Source organism: Bos grunniens, chromosome 7, assembly GCF_055505025.1.
Source record: "Bos grunniens cultivar Pamir isolate PY7600 chromosome 7, Bosgru_T2T1.0, whole genome shotgun sequence".
NCBI classification, from domain to species: domain Eukaryota; kingdom Metazoa; phylum Chordata; class Mammalia; order Artiodactyla; family Bovidae; genus Bos; species Bos grunniens.
Window position 1 is genome coordinate 5,347,957 of NC_141171.1, and position 19,204 is coordinate 5,367,160.

At 56.6% G+C, this 19,204-nt stretch overlaps 1 protein-coding gene across 6 annotated transcripts in view; it reads right to left on the reverse strand.

Annotated features, from left to right (window-relative positions):
- The window catches only part of KCNN1 (potassium calcium-activated channel subfamily N member 1), a 38,645-nt gene extending 24,655 nt beyond the window's left edge, over positions 1–13,990 (reverse strand). Inside the window, exon 1 of one of the 6 annotated variants that reach the window (XR_015166481.1) lies at positions 13,771–13,990. Coding sequence is in view for 2 of the 6 variants with exons in the window: in XM_086408434.1 (XP_086264560.1) it covers positions 4,648–4,821 (174 nt within the window). In the remaining 4 variants the exon portion in view is untranslated. Of the gene's footprint in view, positions 1–4,647; positions 4,868–13,770 lie in introns of those variants that run through there. The other 5 variants (XR_015166480.1, XM_086408438.1, XM_086408437.1 and 2 more) reach the window with 5 other exon arrangements.
- Positions 13,991–19,204: the final 5,214 nt, after the last annotated feature.

A 19,204-nucleotide genomic window follows, 5' to 3' on the forward strand; every position in this document is an offset into this window, starting at 1 on the left:
CATATAGTCAAAGCTATGGTTTTTCCAGTAGTCATGTAGGGATATGAGAGTTGGACCATAAAGAAGGCTGAGCATTGAAGAACTGATGCTTTTGAGTTGTGGGGCTGGAGAAGATTCTTGAGAGTCCCTTTGACAGCAAGGAGATCAAACCAGTCAATCGTAAAGGAAATCAGTCCCGAATATTCATTGGAAGGACTGATGCTGAAGCTGAAGGTCCAATACCTTGGCCACCTGATGAGAAGAGCCAACTCATTGGAAAAGACCCTGATGCTAGGAAAGATTGAAGGCAGGAGGAGACACAGGGGCAACAGAGGATGAAATGGTTGGATGGCATCACTGACCCAATGGACATGAGTTTAGAAAAACTCCAGGGGATAGTGGAGGACAGGGAAGCCTGGCGTGCTGCAGTCCATGCAGTTGCAGAGAGTTGGATACGACTTAGCAACTGAATAACCAGCAGTGAGCCGTCAGGAGATGGTTCCAACCCAGACTTGACTCCTGACTTCTGGAATCTTGGACAAATTAATCTCACTCTGCTGAGCCTCCAATTCCCCACCACACCACGTGGAGTTGTCCAAAGGCCTGAACATACTTACACAGTCAAAGGGTATGGCCAGGGAGATATTAGGGACCACGACTATGGCTATGAGACCCTCAGCTCCCTCCTGCCTGGATTCCAGGACCCAAGGAACAATCCAGGGTTTAATTCTAAGATCCCAGAATTGAGGAATGCTCTGGCAGTCCAGTGGTTAGGACTTTCACAGCTGAGGGCCTGGGTTCAATCCCTGGTCAGGGAACTAAGACCCCACAAGCCAAGGTGTGGCTAAAAAAAAAGACATAAAATTTAAACAGAAAAAGATCCCAGGGAACCCCCTGGGGGTCCGGGAGTTAGGGCTCTGTGGTCTCACTGCTGAGGAACGGGTTCAATCCCTGGCTGGGGAACTAAAAACCCCGTAAGCCATGTGATACAGCCAAAAGACAAAAAGACCCCAGAACTGATTCTACAGCACCTTGGTCTGGTCCTGCGACCTTGGGCCAGGCTCAGTTTCCCCACAAAGGAAACTGGCTACCGAGAAGCAGACAGGCTGATATACTCTGATATCCTCAGATTCTGTGCCTGCCTGGGGCCAGGTCCCGCGTGTCACATGCGGGAGCAAGGACCTTGAAGACGGTGACATGCACAGGATGAGCCTGCCTGGAGTCCAGTCTTGCAAGACCCTGCACTGCTCCACCCACTCCAGCCCATTCTCTCACTCCTCACCCCCACAGGCACCCCCAGCTGCCACCACAGCCTGTGTTTACTGAACACCCACTACATGCCAGGCTCTGTCCTTCACGCAGAGTTTTCTCCTTAATTCTCACAACATCCCCAAAAAGGGGTCCTAGGATTTGGCCTGTTGTACAAATGGGGAAACTGAGGCACCAGTTTCCCTTCACTGTGCAGTGAAGGATCCGTCTCCTTACAAGGCAGATTCTGCATCAGGCTGCCTTGTGGGATTCTCCCAAGAAGCCAGGCGGCAGTGGGCTGTGGGTCCAGCGTTGCCCTCTTGGAAAAGGCTAAGCTGGCATGTGCTGGGGCTCAGGAGAGGGGGCTGCATGCAGAGACAAGACACCTCCGTGGCCCTGAAACCACATTCCTGGGGGTGAGAGACTCAGACAATGTCACACCAAGACACACCACGATGAGCAAGGTTGCCAGGCGAGACACGGGTGACCCTGGCCAGGGCACCAACCACCGCATGCACTGCAGGACCACCTGTGTCCATGTCCACCCCGCCCCCAGACAGCGTCTGTCCCACTCACTACACGTCCCCAGACGAGGGTGTCAGCACACAGGAAGAACACAAGAAACATGAGTCTTAGGACACGTCCCACTTCCATCCATCCTACCAACCAGGCTGTGGCCACCTGTGGCCTGACGCTTCACAGTTTATAAGAGCTGGCCCCCCGTGGGCCCAGGACATTACAGTTTGTATGGGCTGATCGCCTGCAGGCCCACCACTTCACAGTTTATAAGGCTGATCTTGGCCCTGATCTCTCTGTCTTCACAAGCAGTCAGGCGCCACTTTCTTCTGGAGCTACGGTCCCTTCTGGCCACCTGAAGGGCCGTGAGCTGCTAGGTGGGACTAAGAGCCTGCCCCCGGGACACACACTGCAGCCCCAGCCCTGCTCTGTCCCAAGAGACAAGGAAACCCAGTCAGTCCTCCCAGCTTCCCTCCTGAAGGTACAAAAGGGTCCCTGCCCAGGGCTTGGGGACAGCAGGCAGGAGAGGTGATGGCCTGGCAGACGGGACCGGGAGGGGGTGGGGGCGCTGCAAACGACCTTCTGAAACGCACCGATGAAGATGCAATTTGGGGATGTGACTCAGCCACCTAACACACAGGCCAAATTCAGCCACGCGGCGGCCATGCTCCTCCTTGCCTGGCAGCCGCGTCCTGACATGCCCTGGGCAGAGAGGGAGTGGGGAGGGGTATGCGGATAGGCAGCAGGTGACTTCCAGGAGGGCGGAGGCCTGGGGGTCCTTCCTAGGGCCCATCACATTAATGTGGTTATTTGTTATTTAGTTGCTCAATCGTGTCTCTTTTGCGACCCCATGGACTGTAGCCCACCAGGCTCTGTACATGGGATTTTCCAGGCGGACCAAGACCTTGGTCAGAATTACTGTATTTAATCCCTATGGCTACTCAGCGAGGCAGGTGGCATTCTTACTCACATTTTACAGATGGGACACGAGACTCAGAGAGGTTCAGCACGTTGCCTGAGGTCACACAGCCAGGAAGGGCTAAGTTATTGCAGTCTGGGGGTGGCAGGATCTGCCTGGATCCCTCTTGACCAGCGACTATTTGGAAAAGGAGTCAGTCTGGCACAACTCTTGAGGGACCACAGAACTCAGGGCACAGGAGTGGTGGCTGTCTGACACCTCCCACGACCTCATAGGAAGCGGAAGGACAGAGAGGCCTGCCTGAGATCTCACGGAAGAAGGGGCCAGCCCATAATCTAAAGACTGGGTGGTACCAGAGGGCCTTGGGTACAAGAGACCCCACTCATCCCCAGGTTCACCTTCCCCTTCCTCATTGCAACCTAGCCCTAAAGGTGGGGTCTCCGGGATCCTCAGAGTTTCCCCAAAGAACCAGAAACTCCTATAAAACCCCAGCCAAGGTTTCGATATCCACGAAAGGGTGTGTTTTTCTGGGTGAAGGCCCCAAGTTCTTCAAGGACTTCTAAAAAGGGAGAAACACCCTGTGCTGTATTTGGTTTTGAAGGTTCTTGGAATTGCTAAAATTGTCTCCTATGTCTGGGGCACAAGACCTCTGTTCCCTGAATGCTGGGGTAAGGAGATGAGCAGACCCTGCCTTCTGTACCATTTCAAGAGATAGTGTGGGAAACCTGTTGGCCAAGTGGGGCAGGGGGAGCCAGGAAGGCTCCTGAAGCAGGGAAGAAAGTGTGCAGGCAGCAGGGACCAAGGAGGCCAGCTCCTCTGAACTTTCCCACCCAACAGGAAGAGAAAGAAAATGACCAGAGAGCAAAGGCCCTCAAGTGAGCTCTTTTACAAATGATGGGTTGATTACGGAGGGACCTTTGGGTGTTCAGCCAGGACGAGGTCACTGCCACTTCCTCAGCTACTTCTTTAGTAACGGGGCATCTTAGTGCCAACCCAGCAGGGTCGGTGACCAGAAAGAAACGAGATCTCACGTGGAAAATGCCTAGCACACAGTCATGGGTACGCTGTGGTGCCACTGCCCAACACTGCAATCTGTCCTTCAGAGCTGGACCAGGAGAAAGTACCCCCCTGCCCATTACGCTCAAAGGCAGAGCCTCCCTGGGGCAAAACGCCCACCTCACTGCTCCCAGGAACTGTGGATAGAGTGGCACATGGCAGAATCTTGTAGGTTTTGTGGGCAAGGTGTGGGCTGTGTGTCCCTGTGGAGGGTAGGGAAGGACCCCAAGACGCTCCTCCACCATCACTCTTCAGGCCCTAGCTCTGCTGGGCGGACAGGATCCATTTGTCCTCCCACCCTCTGGGCTGTTGGAGAGTGGGTGCAGCAAGTCGTTGGCTGACTGCCCCATCCCTTAGGCATTCCGCCCTTCACCACCCATCAGGGTGCAGTTATCCTGCCCTAGCTTGCTCTCCCCAGTGCCCTCCACTCTGATGCGTCTCCATCAGCATCTCTGGCGCACCCCCAGTCTCCAGCACTCACATCTGAGGCCCCACCCTCCAGGACAGCCAGAACAGTGCACTGTGCTGGGTACCCGACCTCTGTCCTGGAGAGCTAGGGGACCAGTTTTACGAACCCTGCTATGCTGCCCCTAACGGCTGGACACAAGGGCCAGTGGTGAGGGTCTCGTTCCTCCCATCCCCAAGTCAGTCCTGGGTCACTGCCTCCACCCCGAGAGCTCCCCCACCGTATCTATGGAGTTTGGACACTCACTGCTCTGCCCCCGCCAAAGTGAACCCAGTACCCTCCCCCTCCAGGATGGGGATCCGTGAATCGACTCACTCGGGCGGTGCACATACACACATTCCCCCACTGCGATGTCCTCTCGGTTGCGGACCCCACGGAAATCCTCCCTCCTGGCCGCTCCCCCAAACAGCATCTCACTCCGGGACATGTCTCTCTGGGTACCCCTGCCCATACCACTCAGTACCTGCGGGACGCGGCTCGGGCGGGCGGACGAGGCTGGAAGGGAGAGGGACCCACGCGGCCACGGACCACCAGGTCGGGGCCGGGGCCGGGGCCGGGGTTGCGGACGGGGCGGGCAGCAGCGGGCGGGCGCGAGGCCCCGGGGCGGTGGGGCCGGGGGCAGCGGCAGAGCTCGCATCCCCCGCCGCCCTGTACACGGGCCCGGCCGGGGGGGCGAGCTCCCGCCCGGGCCGGGAGAGGAGGGGGCGGTGCGACGCCAGCGGCGCGGCCTATTGGCCGAGCCCGGGTTGGCACCGCCCCCGTCGACCCCGCAAGCCCCGCCTCCATTTAAAGATCCCTCATTCCCAGGTGCCCCCTTCGCCCCCCAGCGCGCGGCTGGTCCTCAAGCTCACCCTCCTGCCCCGCGAGATGGAGAGGACCACGGCGAAGCGAAAACTCCCGTCCTCGATCGTCTTTGAGAACTCCTAACCACCCGTTTTCCAAAATCAGGTCCCCAAACCAGCCACCTCTCAACATTGGCGCACCTGGGGGGGCTGAGCACAGCACGCACTTGCAGAGGTCACAACTTTGCAGAGTGACTGACCACCTCCCTCCTGAAATGACCTCGTCAAACTTCCGCTCTGTGTGTGTGTGGGGGGGGGGGGGTCTTGGGGTGGGGAAAGAAGATGATGGCAAGTAGAAAGTGCCTTGGAGCTGGGTGTGGGGGCTTTCAGGGCTGGGGGTGGGGGGTGCTTGCTGGGGCAAAGGCCATCTTCTTTGAGAGGAGAATATCCACTCAGATTTAGCCTCCTCCCCCAGTCCTAAACTCCCCAAACCAATGCCAGGATGGCAGGCCAACAGGAGATTAGTTTTTGGTTCCAATGGTGCTCCTTTCCCCGGGTACTGAGGATGACCTTGGGCAACACATATTCAATGTTCATGGACACTCAGAGGAGCCTTGGGGACTGGAAAGTGGAGAGCCCTTACCTCCTCCATTCTCAGGCAGCCTCACCACCTCAGCCTCACCCTTCCCCACCCTGTCAGCTGGGTGACTGAACCTGGCTCTGTCCTCCCCGGCTTGAGAACTCCTGGGGGCAGCAGTTCCCCTGTCTCTCTCCCAGTCCCTCATCTATTTTCCTCCTGGCCCTGAGTTATGGGCCAGGTCAAAAACATCTGACTGCTCATCACTGCCTTGGGGCAGCTGTCTGTTCTTTCTGCGGTGCCCAGAAAATAGCTGGGCTGAATGAATGAGCCGACAGTGGCTTGGGCAGGGGTAGTCCCATGGGTCAGTGATGGTGGTGAGATGGTGAGTGGAGCCAGGTGATGGGTGGGGGGTCAGCAGATGGGACTCCTGGTCCCTCATCTCCAGAGCCTGTCCTTTATCCCAGCCTGCTGGGAGCACCCTAAGGAAGGCCTAGCCATGATAAATGCTAGTTGGGAAGTGGAGGCCTGGGGACACCCCATGCCCTGTTGTGTCCAGAGGGGCTCCAGGAGTAGGGTTTGGGAACCGTAAGGGGATGCATTCTCAAACATGCTTCATCCTGCATCCCTCCATCCACTTACCAGCCCCCCTTTCCAGGCCTCCTCAGACTCCCCTCAGCTCACTCCAGGCCTTTGCACTTGCTGTTCCCTTGCCTGAGCCACTGGGCCCTCTTTCTAAAGCACAGCAGTGATGGAGCCACCCACATCTCCCTCGGGGTCTGGCACACATCCCTGTGTCGCATTCAATGCCCCGGCCCGACAGCCTGTGCCTGCCCCCGTATGGGTCCCTGCCCCACAAAAAGCATTCTCGTCATGCCTACGGATTGACCCAGGCTTGCACAGACTGCTGTCATTCCCCTGCAGCACTGTGCGTGTGTGCTGAGTCGTGTCCGACTCTTTTGTCATCCCCCAGACTGTAGCGCACCAGGATCCTCTGTCCATGGGATTCTGCAGGCAAGAATACTGGAGTAGGTTGCCATTTCCTACTCCAGGGGATCTTCCCCACCCAGGGATCAAACCCGTGTCTATTGCACTGGCAGATGGGTTCTTATCACTTCGCCATCTGGGAAGCCGCTGCAGTATCCAATGCTTTCTGAATTCAAGTCCACTGTGTAAACATCCAGAAATTCACAAGAGTATTGATCACAGGCCACAGAGGCCCATCCACTCCTCCCATCCTACCAGACCCTGCAGGCTCTGTATTTACCATCTCTCTCTCTCTCTAGAAAGATCCCTTTCTCTCCTTTGGGCTCACATGCCCCAAGAGATCAGGAAATTCCTTCACGGAGCTGCATTTAGGACAATCTGGTGACCCATCACCTTCTGCCCAAGTTGGCCCTGTTGTCTGCTTGAATCTCATCCCTCTGAGTCAAGGCTGGCCTTGGTGGACAGAGGTCAGAGGTGAATAAAAGTAGTGCTCTCGGCTTCCCAGGTGACACTAGTGGTAAAGAACCCACCTGGCAATGCCAGAGATATAAGACGCACGTTCAACCCCTGGGTCAGCCCCTGGAGGAGGGCATGGCAATCCACTCCAGTATTCTTGCCTAGAGAATCCCATGGACAGAGAGCCTGGCAGGCTACAGTCCAGGGTGTGGGGGGGCAGTCACAAAGAGTCAGACACAACTGAAGCAACTTAGCACACACTGAGTGGGATATATCTGAGTTTCCATTCCAGAGCCTCTCAGCAGCCCACAGTTAGCTGGAAGGGACTCAAAGAGCATGCACATGAACTTCAGCTGGGAGACCCTCAGGACTCAGACCCCAGAAAATGACCTACAGACTGGTGACGGGGTAGAGGCTAAACATGAAGCCCCTCCTCCAGGGCCCTGAGGGGTGGACCACAAGTTCAGGGCAGTGGCTATGGGTCTGGGTGCAGGAGACCTGGAGAACCTCACAGGAACTGAAGCACCCAGAGAGGCAGTGGCCTGAGCTGGGGCAGACTGGCCACCTCTCCCTCCTACCCCCAAGCTGCAAATTCACAGAAGTCTCAGACCCATCCTGGGTCTAACCAAAGACTGCCTCAAAGGAGGCGGGACCCTGAATCCCCTGTGAGTGTGGGAATGGCACAGTGGGGAAGGTATTCACTCACTCTCTCATTCATTCGTTTATCCACACATTCATTCATTCATTCACACACCCACCGAGTTTCTTCTCCAAGTGTGGTGCTGAGGATGCAGTCTGAGACAGGTATAAATCTTCCCCTCTTGGAGTTGATCTTCTCGAGGAAGGGAACAACTTTTACTAGTAAAGGACTAATAAGGCTTCCACACAAAAGCATGGGAGGGACTTCCCTGGTGGTCCAGTGGTTAAGACTTCAAGCTCCCAGTGCAGGGGACCAGGGTTCGATCTCTGGTCAGGGAACTAGATTCACACGCCACAATTAAAAACCCTGCATGCCCCAATTAAACATTCTGCATGCTGCAATGAAGACTGAAGATCCCATGTGCCACACTTAAGACCCAGCACAGCCAAATAAATTAACTTAAAAAAAAGAAAAATAGCTTAAAAAAAAAAAAAAGCATTGGCAAAGAATCCAGTGAAGTTGAGAAAACGAGAACGGAGGTGGGAGCCTTTAACTAGGGTGTTCTGGGGTGGCCTCTTGGAAGAAGGAACATTTGAAGGCGGGCCAAGAAGCCAGCCCTAGAAAAGCTGGAGAAGGGTACACCCAGAGGAAGGCACTGCAAGGGCAAAGGCATTGAGGTGAGCCTACTGAGAAGGGAGACCGGTGGGGCTAGAGTGAAGGAGTAAGTGGGGTGGGGGTCACAGAGGCAAGCAGGGGTCCCACTCTCGGGGCTGTGTGCAGGACTCTGAGCAGAGCAGAAGTCATGAAGCGTTTATCCCCCTAGTGTCCTGGCAACTGTGGAGGTTGGGGGAGGAAGGCATTGCAGAGGGTTTGTTCCTGGGCTTTTCAATATTCAGGGACCCCCCCACCCCAGAAGCTTCATTCATTCTGTCAGCATTTACTAAGCACCTCCTGTCTTCAGGGCTACTGTGATGATGAAGACACACAAAATCCCCCAAACGCAGGGTTTCAGGCCAGTGGGCAAGATAAGATACTGAATCAATCAATAAATATATCTGGCACTTGCAGATGGCTCACAGAGGAAACGAGGCCAGGAAGGGGTGGGAAGGGACTGTGCCTGGCCTCCTCTGTTACTTACCACAGGGCAGCCCACTGAAGAGCCCTTGGTCCCTACTCTGGAGAAGGAGATGGGAGCCTGGGGGTGGCACGCAGGCAGAGAAGCCTCTGTCATTAGCACAGAGTTCCCGTGAGCAGCAGGGAGACCCTCCATACCCACCAGGGGACCTGCCCTGGGGCTGTCTTGCTCATTCAGCTGGTAGCTGCATCCTTGCTCCAGACTCTAGCCTGCCCTCTTGCCCTTGCCACTCTCGGGCTCGAAGGCTCCAGACTAACTCTTCCTCCCCAGAGTCCCCCACATCTGACAGACAAGTTCATGATCACTTCTGAATTCATTCCAGCCCACCCCTCTGTCCCCATCCCTACAGCCCCTGCCTCGGCACAAGGCTTGATTCTGAAGTATGGTGCCCCGCTGTGTGGCTCTTCTGATTTGAACAGTATCCCTCCCCCTAATTCCAGCTCATCCAGGACGTCAGAACAGGACCTTATTTGATCACATTGTTGGTCTTTGCAGATGTAGTTAAATTAAGATGATGTCTTAATTTTATTGGCTCAGACAATAAAGAATCTGCCTGCAATGGGGGAGTCCCAGGTTCAATTCCTGGGTTGGGAAGATCCTCCTGGAGAAGGGAATGGCTACCTACTCCAGTATTCTTGCCTGGAGAATTCCATGAACAGAGGAGCCTGGTGGGCTACATTAGTTCATGGGGTTGCAAAGAACTGGACATGACTGAGCGACTAACACTTTTCACTTCACATACTGCATTAGGGTGGGCGCCAATCTGGTGGGCACTAATAAGACTGATGTTCTTATAAGACCACATGAAGATACAGACACGCACACAGGGCAGAAGGCTACGTGAAGACAGAGACTGGAGTGAGACAGCCACAATCAATGGGATATCTGGAGCCACCAGAGGCTGGAAGAGACCTCTCCAGGAGCCTCCAGAGGGAATGTGGCCCTACCATGCCTGGATTTCAGACCGCTGGCCTCCAAAATGAATACATTTCTGTTGTTTTAAGCCAACCGTGGTTGTAGACATTTGTTATGGCTGCCCCAAAAAACTCTTACCATGGTCATGGACAAGGGGCTGTCCCTCTCTGAGCCTGTTTCCTGAACAGGGCAACGAGGACCCTCCAAGGGCAAGGGGAGGAGTTAGGGCGCTAATCCCAATTAAATGTGCCACAAACACTGAGACGGCTGACTGGATGTTCCCCATTGCTATTGGCCTGATCATGACCTGGCCTTTTTTTTTTTTTTTTTTGCGGGGCGGGGTGGGGGGTGCACACCTCACAGCATGCAGGATCTTAGTTCTCAACCATGGCTCAAACCTGTGCCCCTGCAGTGGAAGCGTATAGTCTTAACCACTGGAGGACCAGGGAAGTCCTGATCTGGACCATTTCAAAAGCTCCTTCCTGGCCCCTTGGGCTCCAGCCCAGTCTCTGCCAGGTCCCAGAAGGGATCTTTGCTTGCTAAAATATGATCATGCTGCTGCTAATTCTGAGTGCTCAGCGGCTCCATGTGGCCCTCACAGCATCTGTATGATTAGATCCCCAGCATGGCTCCAGCTGGCCACTGGCAAACTCCCTTCAAGACCCAACTCAGGGATTCCCCTGGTAGTCCAGTGCTGGGAAAGACTGAGGGCAGGAGGAGAAGGGGCAACAGAGGATGAGCTGGTTGGATGGCATCATGGACTCAGTGGACATGAGTCTGAGCAAACTCCAGGAGCTAGTGAAGGACAGGCAAGCCTGGCATGCTGCAGTCCACTGGGTTGCAAAGAGTCAGACCTGACTGAGCGACCGAACAACAACAGGGACTTCCCTGGTGGTCCGGGGGCTAAGACTCCTCGATCCTACTGCAGGGGGCCCGAGTTTGATCTCTGGTCAGGGAACTAGATCCCACATGCTGCAACTACGAGTTTGCATGCCACGACGAAGAACAACAATCCCAAGTGCCACAACTAAGACCTGGCACAGACAAATAAATTAAAAAAAAAAAAGACCAGCTCAAAGAGCAAGCACACCTCCTCCAGGATGCCTTCCTAGAGTTCCCCCGGGCACAATAAGTCCCTCCTTCCATCCCCATGGCCCTTCAGCATCAGGCAGAAAATTGGCCCCAAAGAGTTAATCCTCCATGCCCAGTCCACTCCAGAATCTGCCCACTTTTCTGCATCCTTGCAGCCCCAACCTGGTCCCAGCCGAACTGACTACTCAGATGCCCCTTTGGCCTCCCTTCTGGCCTTCTATCACTTCCACTCCTGCCCCAGGAGTCCCTGTTCTCCACGGCAGCCACAGGGGCTTTTGAAAATCATAAATCATAATATATCTCTCCCCAGCTCACACACCGTCCACAGCTCCCCACTGTTCTGCTGTCCACTCCTTCGCCACTCTTTCGTGCCTGCAGAAACCCCCACTCTCCTCCTCCTCCTCTCTCCCGCTTGCTTATTCTGTTCCAGCCACACCAGTCTCCTGACTTTCCTCAAACATGCCAAGCTCGTTTCTGCCTCAGGACCTTTGCATGTGCTGTTTCCTCTGCCTGGTATGCTGCTCTTGCCTGACTGGCTACACCTCTTCTCTTGTGTCTCAGCTCATGGTCAGCTCCCTGGAGAGGCCCAACTACAGAAGCCTCTCCTACCCCTCAGTCATTCTCTAACACATCTCTGTGTTTTATTTTTCTCACCGTGTTCCCAGTGCCCAGCCCTGGGCCTGGCATACCATAACTGCTTAGTCTTTGTCGACTGACGACCCCACACATTTGACACTGGCACCTGGTCCCCTCCATACTGGCAGCTCACTGCCAAGCCCAGAATGTCAGTCAATATTCATAGGAGAAAAACGGATCAGAGGAGCTGCTCCCTGAGGGTTGTCTCTAGGGAGTGAGCTCACAGGATCTGGGTTGTGGAAACTATGGGGGTTTTAGAGCTACTCCAACTCAGTTCAACTCCCTCCTTCTGGCTGTGTGACTCTGGGTGGATCACTCAGCCTCTCTGAGCAGGTTCCCCACCACCAGTGACCTGAGAAAGTGGACAGTGACTCTCCAGAGGGGACTCTAGAACACACGGTCATGACAGTAATTATTGTTATTATATTAGTAGTATTATTTCAAAGGTTGGCACTTTGAAGTCACCATTTTTCCTATCCAACTCCTGGCCCACCCCCCTACTCCCAAAGGTGACCTGAGTTTGCGATTCACTCACCCTGGAGTGCAGGGGTCCACACGATGAAAGGAGCTGTCTGCTTTAGTCCTACTGAGCTACCACTTGGCTGGCAGAGGGCTGTGGCCACTTTTCTTCCCCACCTCCCCGCCCTTAAGGACCAGACATGGGTTGTGGGGTGGAGCCAGGGTCCCAGGAGGCTCCCAGACTGGGTCTTTAGAACAGATCTGTGCTCTGACAAGCTGAGTTTTACCGTGTAAGTTTCAGGGAAACCTGTGATCAGGAGTGGCACTGTCTGTCCAGGTGGGGGCCTGTTTCCTTCTGTGGACCCCTTTTTGAACCCCTGTAGATACACCCCCCACACTAGACCCCCCTCCCTGGAGGCCCCCCTCCTTCCCCTGACACCCCTTCCTTGTGCTGGTCTCTATCTTCCTCTCCCGTGGCCCCCCCACACACCCCCATCAATTCCTTCACCACAGAAAGAGTTGGGTGGGTGAGGCTGGCATGGGCTCGTGTGAGGATAAAGGAATCAAGGAATCCCCAGCTTGACCAGTTCTATTCTTGGCTGCCCCTTAATTCTCCCAGGTCTGCAGCTGTCGTGGGGACTGAGGCTCCCTCACGGAGTTCGCTGTCTCCAGAAGCCCCCTGTGAGCACAGTACCCTCATCCCGCCCTGGAGGAGAGGGCAGAAGGGGTCACATGATGGTCCCATGGTGCCGCAGGGTTGGGGGAGACCTCAGAACGGGACTGAAGGGAAAACTCAGCCAGCCGTGAACATCACAGCCGCCCTTTCTTTTGCCAGAGGTCTGGGGTGGGGGCTCATGGCCAGGTTCATGGCTCTGGTGCTGCCTGATCTAGCCAGGGGACCTTCTGAAGTTGACCCTGGCCCTTCGGAGGGCAGGGAATTGTAGAAAGTCAATAGCGGGTGAGTGATCAGAGTGGAAATTATTCTATAGGCTCACAATGCTTGGCTTGCCCATCTGGAATTCCCCCCACCCCAAAGGGTTTCCTTCCAGGTCTTGGGCTGGCTTGGGGAGTGGGGCTAGGAGGCATGAGAGACCTGGAAGCCAGAAGGAAGGAGCCAGGTCGGGGGTGTGGGGTGGGGAGGTGTGGGGTTCTCCATTCAGTCCCACGGGGCCTCTGGCAGGGCAGAGAGATTGGGGAGAATGACAGAAACCCTCCTCCTTTTCCGGGGCCCCCAGAGAGGGCCCTCACACCTGTGGTTAAACGCAGGGAGTGGAGGACCCTAGAGCTGACACCACCCGCTGGCTTCTAAGGTTAGTGAGCCATAAACCCCTGCTCTGCTCCTGCCCAGCTGCGTGACCTTGGCTAAGTGCTAACCCTCTCTGGGCCTCTCTCCCTGTCCGTGGGGGTGGGGGTCAGAGAAGAAGAGAGAAGAGCCGCGAGCTCCAAAGAGCAGGCGCTCAAACGCACAGTAGGCTGGCAGGTGGGGGTTTCCTTCTACTCCGCAGCAAGGCCGGCCGGGGAATCCCGGCCACAGACTGGGAGAGAAAGAGCCGGGGGGAGGGGGGAGGAAGTGGGGAGGGGGCAGTGGGACCAGTCCTCCCCCTTCCCAGCACACTGAGGGCCACGCGGGAGGGTCCGCATGTCTCCACCCTCACCTCCGTGGGAGGATGTCTCCGCATCCCAAATTCCGGGAGCGGAAGCCCCCTTCTCCAGGGTTGGGGGCCCTGGAGCTGACTCGGGGCTTGGTGTTGAGTGGGGAGAGGGATGGAAGGGGGTTTCCTTCCCTTCCGCAGCTCCCGCTTTGAATTCTCAGAGTCGGGCAAACCCTGACCGAGACTCCCACCAGGGAGACGGCGAGCGCCGCGGAGACCTCCACCCTGTAACCCACCCCTCTACTGCCTACTCACCGGCCGGAGTCGGCCGCGGCAGCTGGAGCCCCAGCGCCTGGCCCGAGCGCGAAGACAAGTGCCCGGCCGGGCAAGGGCGTGTGAGCCGGGAGGGAGTGTGCGCGCCGCCGCAGAGCTGACCCCCTCCCCGCCGTTCCGGGCCCCGCCCCGCCGCCCGGGGAGGGGGCGCCTATCGCGCCGAGGGAAAGGCAACGGGCGGCTGCCACCGCGCGCCCCCCTCCCCCGCCACGCTGCTCTAGAAGTGGGGGGCGGGAATCCCCGTCTCGCGCAAGCCCCCTCCCCGCAGGGGCGTGCCAGCAAATCTCCGACCAGGTTCCAAGAGCCGAGAGGACCCTCTGCCGCCGCTGGCCCACGGCACTCATTTTTTAGGTGGGGAAACTGAGACCTGGGGCGGGGGGAGCCCCTGGCCTCGGTCCAGCGACCCAGCAGCACAGAAGACAGATGTCCCCGCCCTCCCCACCCCCGGGGACCGCTCCCGGGATCGGGGGAAGGAGCCGAGGCCAGGGCGACAGAGGAAGGCTATTAAGCGCCCCCCTCCACGAACCTTGAGTGGGACCCGGGGGCTCCAGGGGTAATCGGGGGTTTGGGGCAGCTGGTGATGCTGCCCGGGCTGGAAGGTCCCAGAGAGGGAGGGGAGACCCGGGATGTCCAGAAAACTAACCACAGTAAACTTCTCCGTATTACTGTTGCGTCGTGATACCCTGAAACCAGCCCTCTTAAATGCAGGATGCCAGGACCCCGCCGAACGTGAAAGGAAGAGGCCTGGATGGCAGGGTTTGTGAAGGTCACTGCCAAATTAGAACAATGCGGCTACCGAGGTCTGGGTCACTAGGGGATGGGGTATTGAGTCTAGGGCTCAGTCCTCCGATGACCTTGGCCCTGCGCAAGCCCCTCTCCGAGTCTGTTTCCCGGAATGTCTGGACTGGACAGTGCCCACCTCTGGGGTCCCTCCAGCTCTTGGGATCTGTAGGGCTGCCGGCTACGTTTTGCTGGTCTCCTCCAACTTTCCCCTTACCTCCAGGAAGCGTGGCGCCCTCCCAAAGCCCACTGTCTTCGCCCGCTGCCCCCGCAGCTCCGCCCGCCCCGTCTCTGAACCCCCCACCCACCTTCCACCTGGGCCTGGGGTGTGGGGAATTTCCTCTTGGGAGCCAGAAGGTTTCTACGAACCTACATCCCTTTTTTCGTTGTCCCCCCTCCTCCTTTTCTTCCATTCATTCTAAAAATAGCCCTCTCTCTCCAACCCCCCGCCTTCCCCCTCCCCGGGCCGGGAGCGTCTCGCGAAAGGTACTGTGCTCCCGGGAGGGGTCCTGAGGCGGGGATCCCGCCGTGCGGGAGGGGCTGGGGGAGGCGGCTCGCGGAGGCGAATGGGGAGGGGAGGCGACTGGGAACGCTTTCTTTCCCCTTCCCATTATGTGTGTGTAAGCCGCGCTCAGAGGGAGCCGCCAGCGTGACCGTGCCCCTGTGTGGAGGGAAAGAGAACAAAGCGGCGGGGGGCCTCCGGGGTCTGCATTGTGTGGGCAGAGAGGGGGAGGGCTGCGGGAACCGCGGGGACTCCACAGAGGAGGGGCCTCACCCAGCACTTCTCAGGGGGTGACTTCCAGCCCGTGGGAGGATGCTAAGGCCCCTGTGAGGGAGAGAGTCCAGAGCTGGTGACAGGACACGCATCGTTTGGGGGTGTCCCCCGCCCTTGAACCCCACCATTGCCCTGTAGAAGCCCGGGAACGCCCCCTCAGTCCCGCGGCTCATGTATTCCCAGTGTCACCCCACTGTCCCTTCTCTGATGCAGCCACAGAATTCCATCGTCAACCATGTGACTGGTCACATCCTGCCCCACATTACCGGCCACCTCCTCCTTGAACCAAAAGGATGATCCTCATTCCTCCCCCCTTGCAAGGCCCACGTGGTCTGGGCTAACCCCAGCTTTTCAGCTGTCACCCTGTCCAGCCTTGGGGCCTTTGCATCTGCTGCTCCTTCTGCCAGGATCACCCTTTCCCAGCTCTCCTCACCCCCTATTGTCTTTCAGAAGCCGGGTCCAATGTCACCTCCTGCCTAGAGGCCTTCCTTATCTGGGCACATCAGCCTAGTTTGCTGTCCTCAATCCCTAGTGGAAGCGGTCGTGGATTCACTTACTCACCTTTGGCTTCCCCAGAAATGGGGATGGGGAGAATGGGGGGTGCCCAGTGCCACCTGGGCCTGGCTGATGAGAGGAGAGGTCCAACTCTGACCTAAGACCACCCCAGAAGTTACCCAGCTCCAAATAAAGGGATGGCATCACCCTCTGCCCAGTGACCCACCCCCAGAAAGCACCCCTAGGACATGGCACAAAAGATCCAGGATCTGATTCTACAGGGGCGTTGCCTAGGACACTGAAACTATAAACACAGTCAGGGGCTCAAATGTTTCCCTTCTGAGGACCGCTGGTTTCCAGAATAACATGCCCCTGGGAAAAATGATCCACGAGGCCGAGTTTTTGGCCTGTTGGGCAGAAGCCAGGTGGGAGGTTCGACTGAGTGTTCCCACGGCAAATAAATACGAAGGGCAAAGATGAGAAGTGGGGATTGGGGGAGGCATCAAGGGGCAGCCTAGGGCCAGGGACTGACCTTTTCTGTTATTAGCTTTCCTATAATGTTTTATGATCTCACTTGTTTTCAAAACCAAGGAGGAGGATAAAAAGCAAATTACTTTGTTGGAGGGTACAAAAGCTTGGACAGGGTGTGTGTGCCTCTAAGGTACGAAAAATGCAGCTCTCTGTGTTGAAGCATCAGATACTACCCCCAGGACTTGCCTCCATAAAATTACCCTCCAAAATTTTTCTACGTATCTAGTATATACTTATATGCCCAGAAATTGAGGGGAAGCCTGGTGTACAAGGTTCCTGGGTCTCAGGCTTGAGAGTAAGGAGCCCTAGAGGTTCCAGGAGAAGGAGGTGATGGCAGCTGGGATAGGCAGAGACATTATATCATCTCATTAGGATCAGGCCCATGGCAGAGAGTTTGGAGGGGCTTGAGAGAGACAGAGACAGCCACACAGAGAGACAAAGAGAGAAAGTGGTGGAGGTGCCATGCCTTTGGGCATTGTATTGCCTGGCTAGGACTCCACCTCAGGGTGGTGTTCGAAGCCAAGATGAGAGATGGCAGGGGAGGGCACCAGTATGCAGGCGTGTGGGGCACCAGAGAGATAAGAAACAAAGGAATCATCTGATCTGAGAGGTCCCAGTGGCTTTCAGAAAGGCTCAAGGGACAGGCAGGGGATGGGGTTGGCCGGGAGGAGAAGGAAGTGGTCCGACCAAAATTAGAGCTGCTAGTAAAAACAGTGCACGGAATGGGCCACACTTAGAATAAAAATCATTCCATTGCTTAACTGAAAGTCAAGCTTAACTGGTGTGTCCTGTACCTTTTCTTTTTCTTCTTCTAAATCTGGAAATCTTAGACCCAGATTTCCTGGCTCAGAAAACCTGTGGTTTGCAGGTTGGGGGGTGGGGTGGTGTCCTGAAGGTGTTCGTCCCCTCCCCGTAGCCACCCCTATACCCTACCGTGTTCCCTTCATAAGCTTCCCTTTGTTCCCCTCATACTGACCATGTCCTTCAGCCGCTCCCCCTGTTCCTCCTCCCTTCTCCTCTGTTGTTCCCTTTCCTCTACTATCTTCTTCATTAATCCCTCCTCCGACCTCATCCAGTACCCCTCTCCCCACCACCTCTACCCTTTCCCGTGCCCCCCTACCTTCTCAGGCACCCACTCCGCCTCCTCTTTCCACCACCATTCTCCCCCGTTCCCCAGCCCCTCTCTCCGCGCTCATTCTCTTCCCTGGCACCCACCTTCTCCAATCATCCCCACACACCGCCCCCCCCCCCCATCGATACCCCCCAGGCGCACGAAGGGGAACCCCGGCCGCAGGCGCGGAGCCCCACGCACGCGCAGAACCACCCGGTTTCCCCGAGGCTGCCGCCGCCCCCGCACTGCGGCCCGCTCGCCCGGTTGCCAAGGCGACAAAGGGAGCGGGAACCTGGGGAAGACCCCACGCTCGCTCCCTCCCCCGCCCACGCCTCAGCAAACCCCACTCCAGTTTGAGCCGGTTTCCCCGCTCCGCCCCCAGTGCGCAGTGCGGCAGGTGAGGATTCCCTGGCCCACAGGGCGGGGGTCGGGCGGGGGTCGACGCATGCGCGCCGTTCAAGGCTTTTCCCTCCCCGACTCGCGCGCTACGGGAAAGCCCTGGCGCTGTAAAGACAACCCCCGCGCAGGCGCAGTCAGTGTCCGGCGTCCCCGGCCCCGCCTGGTCGTCCTGGCAACGCGCGGAGAGGGCTGTGAGCGCACGGAACTCCTGTCTCACGCCCCCTCCCGTGCACTGCAGCGAAGCCGGGGATTCCCTGTTGCCTGCGCGCATGCGCGAGCCTGGGATTCCGTGGGGGTGGGACCAGAAGACAGAAGTTTATTTCAAACAGTCGTTGTTACCGTCGTCTTTGTGTCTGAGGAATGAAGGCAGTCCTAGCTTCTGTCCTGAGTTTTACCTTCACTCAGGCCTACCAGCCATTCCCCTACAAGTCCCCAGCAGAGCTTGCCACGCACAGCTCTGGTACTCTTTCTACTCTGCTCACACATCCACTATGGCTCTCCTTCGCCCTGGGGTAAAGCCCCATTCATCCCACCCTTGGCATCCAAGGCCCTATAGGCTCGGCTTGCTTCTTCCCTCCGATTACTCATCACTGGTTCCAGACCTTCCCTAATTCCTGGCCACAACAAATACCCCAAACCTGGCCATGCAGGAGGCTCCTTTGCCAAGACTTCTTCAGGATCTGCCCTTCCTAGGCATCATCTTGATTCTCGAGGTGGCCTAGGCTTACTGTTTTCAGTCCTAATTTATATAGGAGGAACCAGGCTCGGACCCATTAAGGCCTTGGTCTAAGGCCCCCAGAGGTAAGAGGCAGAGGCCTCCCTTTGTGGGGAGCCATCTGGGCTTCTCTGTTACTCAGCTGATACCTGGAGCCCTAATTCTGGGCCCCACCTCCACACTGCTGACTGAGTGCTTTCTGAGTATGTGACACAGGCAGGCAGGCGCCTTTCTTTTTCCATCTAGAAAGAGGATCAATGTAACAGGGGGCTGTCCCCAGGGCTCAGTGAAAAGACATTTGTTGTTCAGTCGCTCAGTCATGTCTGACTCTGCAATCCAATGGACTGCAGCATGCCAGGCTTCCCTGTCCATCACCATCTCCCAGACCTTGCTCAAACTCGTGTCCATTGAGTTGGTGATGCCATCCAACCGTCTCATCCTGTGTTGTCCCCTTCTCCTGCCTTCAATCTTTCCCAGCATCAGAGTATTTTCCAATGAGTCAGCTCTTTGCATCATGTGGCCAAAGTATTGGAGCTTCAGCTTCAGCATCAGTCCTTCCAATGACTATTCCAGATTTATTTCCTTTAGGATGAACTGGTTTGATCTCCCT